Source organism: Apteryx rowi, unplaced genomic scaffold (genome assembly GCF_003343035.1).
Source record: "Apteryx rowi isolate R43461 unplaced genomic scaffold, aptRow1 scaffold_143, whole genome shotgun sequence".
Taxonomy (NCBI): Eukaryota; Metazoa; Chordata; class Aves; order Apterygiformes; family Apterygidae; genus Apteryx; species Apteryx rowi.
Window position 1 is genome coordinate 442,416 of NW_020447675.1, and position 8,188 is coordinate 450,603.

The 8,188-nt window shown below is 40.3% G+C and overlaps 1 protein-coding gene across 3 annotated transcripts in view; it reads left to right on the forward strand.

Annotated features, from left to right (window-relative positions):
- Positions 1–8,149, forward strand: part of OSMR (oncostatin M receptor) — a 34,215-nt gene extending 26,066 nt beyond the window's left edge. For all 3 annotated transcript variants that reach the window (XM_026058150.1, XM_026058149.1, XM_026058151.1), the window contains exons 14-18: positions 103–282; positions 1,623–1,787; positions 3,369–3,447; positions 3,730–3,802; positions 4,836–8,149. In XM_026058150.1, coding sequence (XP_025913935.1) covers positions 103–282; positions 1,623–1,787; positions 3,369–3,447; positions 3,730–3,802; positions 4,836–5,279 — 941 coding nt within the window. In that variant the 3' untranslated portion in view covers positions 5,280–8,149. The remainder of the gene's footprint in view (positions 1–102; positions 283–1,622; positions 1,788–3,368; positions 3,448–3,729; positions 3,803–4,835) is intronic.
- Positions 8,150–8,188: the final 39 nt, after the last annotated feature.

Genomic DNA, 8,188 nt, shown 5'->3' on the forward strand with positions numbered 1-8,188 from the left:
TTAAACTGAAACACCACTTCAGAATTTAGAATTGTTTCAGGTAAGAAGATAAACATTCTTGAAGAAAAATGGCACGTTTAACCTCAGTTTCCTTTCTTCCAGCCCCTCTACTTGACCCTACTGTGGAAAAAATTGATCTGACTTTCCATGCAGTAACACTGTCTTGGGATTCTTATCCCACAAATGAGTCACAGTCTGGCTTTGTAAGAGGTTACCATGTTTATGTGTCTCCTGTGCAAGAGGACTGCAGTTTGAAAGAATCCAAAAAACATGTTCTTCCAGGTAACTGACTTAGGAAGTTCTGTCATTGGTATAGGTAAAAGGCTGTGTGTGGTTGTAGCTGATACTGCAATCTCTCGGAAAGTTCACGTTAGACAGGCAAACTGGCACATTAGGCAAGATACAGATTTCAACACTTGCTGCTTTTGTTTCCTCCCTAATGCTTGAGGTGCTAATGGGCAGAAGCAGAGTCCTGGCATTACTCAGATTTGTAGTTTCCTTTAACTTCAGAATGGATTCCTGTACAAGTACTGTAGAAGGAGTCAGGTTTCTGCCTCTTGCATCTGAGTTCTGGATGAATTTCCGAAACATCTGTTTGTGGTCTACTTGGATGAGACTCATAGGAAGCATGTCAGTTTTACTAGGATTTGGGGTATTTTAGAAACAGATGGGATGCCTTTTATTTGCCTCAAAGTTGGAACACTGTGGAAATTCCCCACTTAAATTCCTTTACAGTGAAAATAACCGTGGCTGTGCTCTACAGTGGAGTTTCTTGTGCAGCAGAGCTAAGCTGGGATGTGGCACAAAGCCACATTTAATCTTTTGTTTCTAACTTTCCTGCTCCACACCCCGAACTGCTCCAGATGACTTTGATGCATTAAAATTTCCAGGTGTTTTCAACACATTCAAGAGTGGGTTGTTTTTGTTTTGTTTTTTTCTCCCCTTACCTCTTCCCACAGGTGGATCATGTCCTGTTTCAGATCCTCTCTGCTGATCAGACTAGTACCAGGCTGAAAAGTTTAGTTTGAATTGAAGGAGGCTTATGCGGTAGTTCCTATCAAAACTAAACTAACCATAGCAGTACCATAATTTTGCAAGTAATCCCAGTTAGGAAAGGCTTAAAACACTTAAACCAAAGATTGGCTGCTTCTCAGTTTGCCTGAGCTGGCAGATAAGGGATGTGACAGGGAACAGGAGAAAGAAGCTAACCCTTCTCTCCCTGGGGTCTGGAGTTGCCTAATAGAGGGGCAGGGATTTTTTTTTTTTTTTTTTTTTTTTTTTAGGCAGAGATTTCTTAATCGTTGAGGGTTTACAGGATTTTGGAGAAAAAGAAAAGGGCAAGACCAAATCAATTCTGTTTAGAAAGCTATAGTAAAAGTAAATGAAAATAAATAGTTGCCGGAATAGTTTGACAGGAAGTTGTCTGCCCCAGGATGGGCTGGGCTGTGAACAGGGCAGTTAGAAGGGATGCGAGTGTAGCCCAGCAGCAATGAGTCAGGATGCATCATCTTTCACAGAAGAAAGTGCGCATAGTACAAAGAAGGTGACTTGTAAATGTTCTGTTATTTCAGTGGTCTAGTGGTCTCAGTTGCACTTATTTTTAACGTCTGGTTTCATTTTAGATGGTTCAGTGCTATGTAAATACACAATTGAAAACCCAGAAGAAAAGAGATACACTGTGAAACACCTAATGCCAAGTACAAAATACAAACTAGTGGTTAAAGCCTATACAGGTGGAGGAGAGACTCCCATTGTCAACTTTATTCACATAGAAACGCCATTTAACTGTGAGTATTGACAATGATAATTTGTCTCCTGGCAGAAAGATGGGAGGATGCTAGATTAGAGTAATCTTCCTTTCTCAAAGGAAAACATTTAATTCTAGGTAGCATGCCTTTGAGAAAGGATCCAACTGGGAAGTAAAATGCACACACCAACACAACATTTTGGTGCTTTTAAGTAGCTATGTCTTTGTATTTTAGAAATGAAAGAATTTTACAACTTTAAATTTCATATCCTTCTTGGAAGTAGCTTCATACATGCATATCTGCTTGGCCAGTGAGTCCTGTTTGCTAGAATGCATTAAAGAATTTTATTTGTATTTAACTAGTTTTCTGATCTATGGAAAAAATAGAGACTTGTGTGCAAATAGATTATTTCTATCAGGAGTCTTGAATTTCTGATTTTGGTGTTTATTCAGATCACTCTTTAAATCCATTAATGAGTTAATTCCTTCACAAGGCAATAAGAGGAGATTGTTGGCTTGAGCAGTCTGGGCAGATTTGATTTTCAAAGCAGAACAGGAAATCACGTGCCTGTAATTCTGTTCCCTTGAAAATACCACTCAGCAGGCTCAAGTCTTTCGAGACTTGTGCTCCAGGCTGGAGACACCTAGTTTCGAAACATTTGTCTGAGGTGGGGGTAAAGGGCGAGAGGGAGGAAAGGGTTCACCCTTTGGTATTGGCTTGTGCAAGGAAACTTCATGTTTTACACTAGCTACCAGGGCTGTGTCTATACCCTCACGGGTAGAGGCAGTTCTGCCTCTCCTCTCCCTCTTGCGCCAGTGATCCTGTTCCCACTCCAGGCTTCCCTGGCACAGGCACAGCCATTCATACAGCTACACAGGAAATCAATGGAGGGGCTGACCCATTTCCAAATTTACCAGTGAAGAATAAAGGAGAATGTGCCCTGCACCCGTGCCCTGCCGTGGTTCATGGTAGGGACACACAAACGCTGAGGGCAGTGGCTAGAGCAGTCTGCCAGGGAGAGGGCAGAGCTCTAGTTCTTTCAGTCAGGACCAGCTCGCAATAGCCTAAACAGTTTGTGCAAACATAGCCCAAGGCTGTGTCTTCCAACCAAAAGGAAATACTGAGATTGCTGTGGCAGCATAAAATCCTAAGAGAGGAAAAACACTGCTAGTATCTATCTTGATACAGTTTGTCCACACTGGAAGTAGAGTTTACTTCAGTCTTGTCTCATGGTAACAATCTTGTCTTCTTTTTTTGGCATCTGAGAGAAGACCTAAAACCAAGTGTTAAGTGAGATTCCCACTGCCTTAATTCTTGATAATTTGCTTTCAGGTAAGAAGTCAATGCGAGCAGAGGGCAAATTAAAAGCAATCTGGTGATATTTCAATTTTGTAAGAGAAATCAATGTCCAAAGACACATAACTAGACTGTCCCAGAATTTACAGCCAAAATATCTTGCAACCACTTACAAACCACAGACCACACAATTTCACTGCTAGGTTAGTGGCTGGTATCCCACATGGACCTTAGGATGTTATTTTGTCCCAGAAACTCAGCCTGTATTGACTTTTAACAAGTGAGAAACTGAAAACATTTTTTTAAAGTATTTTTCTTTCACAGCAAACTTACTGTACCTTCTAGTCCTACTTGTGATAGTTCCTTTGGTAGCAGCAGCTCTATGCCACTGGAAGATAAAGTGGTAAGTTTTAATGCATTTTTTTTCTCCTGTAGACAGAGAATGTAACTAGTGTAATTCACAAACCACAGCTGCAGCTTGTCTCTTCCAGCCTGTTATAAGGTCTCATTCATTTTTCCTTTGAATGTCCAACTGTGTGGACATTGTAAGTGTTTGGCTTGCGGCATTTCCGAGACACTCATCATCTCCTGCTGTTTCTGTACACATCTAAGAGTTGCTTCTGCTGGTAGAATATGCTTTGATGAGAGAACAAAAACCTCATTTGTTTTGCTGTCTTGTTTCCAGGGTGAAGGAGTGCTGCTGTCCTGTAATACCTAATCCTAACAAGAGCAAAGTGCTTTCATTTACAGAGCTTACGGTAAGATCACTGAACAAATCTAATATTTTTAATTTTTCCAATCTTTGATTAGAAAAGTTTCACAAAAAATCATTTTCTTGTCCTGGCTGCATTTAAAAATGAGTGACACTCATCATACAGAAATAAATGTAATCTAACATCATAGTTTGACATCATTTTGTGGAAAACTCTCCGTTCATGTGATTCTGCAGTGATCACTTTGTATTCTGATGTCTGCTACTGCAAAGAAAGCATGAAAGCATAATCAGACAATGTTGACAGCTAGTTCTTCCAATATTACTGTTTAAAACTAGCTTTGAGCAAAACAGACCATACCTTAGAATTGAGCACTTTGCTGTGGTCTTTGAGCTGTGTCTACCCACCCCTCCTGCCTCACTCGTCCGTCACGCTGTCAGTTGTTGTAAAGCACGCGAGAGCGACCCCCGTGATGGCCCTTGCGTGGGGCTCGGCCACACACTGACAGCTCTGGCTGGGAGGGAGGGGTGGGCACAATGCCTTCAGCTTCCCCTGTAGGCCCTTCAAACCGTGAGCCACTGCCTTTACACAGCGCACAAGGGTCCCAAAACCAGGAGCACGTCTCTATCATCCTGGCACATGCGCAACCACTGCCAGTTTTGCTGCTAGTATTCACTGAAGGAGTCATCTGTAAAACTTATAGCCCCCCATCTTCTGCCACCCTACAGTTGCTATTGTTTCACACCGAAAACCGCACAGATGTAAAACCCTGGCCAAGTCTGTAAAATGAAGGGACATCTTTTCTTACTTCATTAAATTTAATCATATTGAACTTAAAAAAAAAAAACCCAAAAAACTCTAAATACTATTCGATAAATTCCACACAAAAATTGAGCTTCTATCAAACATCCTGTGTTTCTTCCTTCGAATTCAGTTCATTTGTATGAAAACTCCCAACTCACAAAATTTACCATGCAATTTTAGAAGTGTTTGAAGTAATTACTTCCTTTCCTTTACCCTGAGCTTCTTTCATTGGGTGATTTTTTTTTTCTTTTTTTTTTTAATGACTCTCCTGTAGATTGGTTCTGAGAAAGTATTGAAAATAAATGACTGCATGCCTGATGCTCTAGCAGTGGATAATAAGTCTGAAGCCCAGAAATTACCTCTGTGGAGCCAAATGTCTTCTACTCCAACAGAAGATAAGATTGCTGGTCACGATTCTCGCGGGACTTACCCAAATCAAAAAGAAAAGAGAGACCAACCATCCACACCAAAACCTATGACTTGGTTTGAAAACTTTGCATACTCGTCTCACATTGCAGTTGAATCTGACCCCTATCAAAACCCAGGGATGCTAGAAACAAGCAAGCCACAACTGTCAGCAGTGTTGTACCAGCCACAGTATTACTTTGATATTTTGAACGAAGGTGCCGTCTCATCACCCAGAGAAACAGCTGGCAGAAAGACCAGTTTGAGATATATTTCACAAACAAATTGGCACTGTTTGGGGAAGAGACTTTGATGTACCCTGTACCACTGAGTCCATGCAATGTTTGGGTTACAAAATACAAATAAGAGTTTCTGAACCCATGGTCAACTTCTCTTTTTGATGAAGACTTTCATAAGCCCCACTGCCCTACTTCTGTTAACTCTGCAAAGCTGTTGCTTCAGGAGTAGTTTAAAAATACTGACTTTTGCACTGGAATGATGTGTGCTATAGTTTAATCACAAGTTAGGGGCATGATGCAAGATTTACAGGCCAGTATTTTGTGGCCTATATTATGTAGAAGGTTAAATCATAGCAGTTCTTCATAGCCTGACACAAAGAACGACCCTGCTTTGCAGAGGTTAAAAACTCATTTAGAAAGCAGTCAAGCAAGTTTAACAAATAAGTTGTCACATGCAAGGAATATATTTATTTCACTTACTTACAATACTCCTCTCTGTGAACATACTACTTCTCTGGACACCCCTAGCCATCATACATTGTGAAAATGTGCATGGGACAGCGCCTGGCATCAGCATGTGCCTTGGGGTGTTTATCAGAAGGGTAGTGTCGGATGGGGGGGGGTGGTGCTGTGCTTTCCCCCAAAGAATTAGCATGGAAGGGTCACCTGCATTCAATATGGTGCATTACTTCAGGATTGGAGGTGACTTTGCCTTCTCTAAATACGCTACGCTCTTGCTCCTAGTACACTGTGCACCAACATCCTAGGACCTCCCTCCTTTCTCCTCACTTGTATATTAACAGTGACACTGACTTGTGACCACAGCGAGCCAAAGCCACCATGTCAAAACAGAGTGGGTGAAGGAGTGCAGACAACAGATTTTTAACAGTACGGGCCCCTGTTAGTGGGCTGCCACTCCCATTTCTGGTAATTTGGGTCCTGGCTCCTCTGCTTATCTCTGCTTGGAAGAATGATCCTTTAAAATTCCAAGCCAAATCCTCTTGAATTTATTAAACAAAGAAATGTGGGGAATTAAGAGCAACTGTGTTTTCAGCAGGGCAGCTGTTTGTGGAGGTGTTACCATGGCACTGTCTCTCCTGTTGTGTAACATGAACTTCTTAACTTTTTTAGCTAATCACAGTCTCTACTTAAAATCTAAGCAGCTGCAGACAAAAATGTATTGTTATACTGAACCTCAAGCAACAGTATAAAACTTAGATATCAGTATTGTCATAATGTATAAGACTGTGCTGCCGCAGAAAAACCAACAAGAATTTATATAGACTTTGGATAATAAAAGCAATGACTTTAAGTAGAGAGAGAAGTGTTCAGGCWTATGAAGGTGAAGCAAACAAATACACAGACTGTTGAATTTGTGTTTAGTGTTGTCTGGTTAAAGGACACTGCTGTTTTCTCTCAAAATGTCACCAAACATGTTCCTTTACTCCACTGTCTAAAGACTGAAAGAGACTATCAGACTTCACTTTCCCTACATCTCAAATAAACCTCTGTGAACAACCTAGGCAAAGTAACTATTTGCTTTTTGATGGAGATATTCCAGAGAAACTTTTACTCCTACCTTAATTTCTTTTGAGTTACAGTGAATTTGAAAGTTTTCTTTTTGATTGCTGAACATCACAGTATCTTTACAACTTAGAAACTAACTTCTCCAAAGCATTTCATCAGTGAATACACTCATACTAGCATTTTCTCCAGCAGTAAGCCTTTTAAAGTGAGCTGTTTTGCCGTTACTGAAATAAAACTTCTTAGTTGTTCATTTTAAAAAGGCCTGTTCATTTAAAAAGGTTTGAAAGGTATCCAAAATCAAGAGTTACAGGCATAAGGAATTCTGATACAGAACTCAATCAAACAAGTCAACCCATCCCATGAAACACATTTTAAATTTCAACATGGTCCAGGTCTCAGTGCCAAGTGGATGGCTGCAACACGGTGTGATTTCCTACCTCTAAGCTACAACTGCTGAGGCTTGGCTGCCATCCTGTAGCACAAGGCTGATGGGGAGCGTGACATACCTGGTGGTGCCTCCTTGATGTTCAGTGAGACACCAGACCCTGCTGCGAGGTCTCAGCTCGGCTCCTTTGTCTCTCCAGGCACATGGGGCACAGGGAGAACCTCACCGTCAGGAAGCAGGGAAACGTTTTAGCAGGTACTGTCACATCCAGACAAAACATGCAGCCTGCTTGGCAGCAGGAAGAGAAGGTAGCTCCTCTTCATCGGTGAACCTTTCTGCTTGTTGATGTTGTTTCCTGAAACTACCTGTGCTTAAAAACACACAGGCAAGCAGATAATTCTGAGGAAGATAATGCCTTCATATAAGCCAAAGGGTACAGTCAGGGCCTTATAACTAGAGCTGAAGATTAGGAAAGTATTTTTGGCAGAGGGTGGGAGGGGTGTTGCCACATATAACTTTCTTTTTTAAACATGTCTTACATTAATTATGGTTGAATGAGTTCAAAATTCAAATCTTCGTTTGATTTTCAAAATGGATTTTTTGTGTTTATTTTTGTCATTTTTGTTTATAATTCAACTTTCACATCTACTTTTGAAATGCCAATACTAAACGTGTAAACATTGCATAATGAAAAGTGATTTTCAGTATCAGTACACTAAGTTCTTTAAATAAAAATGGTGCACAAAATATTAGAGTCCCCTTCTATTTTTACAAGACATCTTATAAAGTATTAATGTAAAATATATTTTTGACAAAAAAATGTTTATTTGGAAAGCTTAAGGTCATTCTAGTTAATTAGTAACTTACAAATATAAATAAAATTCCAACCCATTTCTAGTGCTGAGAGGTGCATATGAGACCAGAACAACTATAAGAAGTTTAAGTACATTTTATTAACAATGCATCCCTTTGATAAGATTACGCTTCAGGAGGCTTTTAATGCCCATAGACATGAACTGTACACACTATACAAAAAAAAAAAAAAAAAAAGAAAAAGGAAAGAAAGGACTT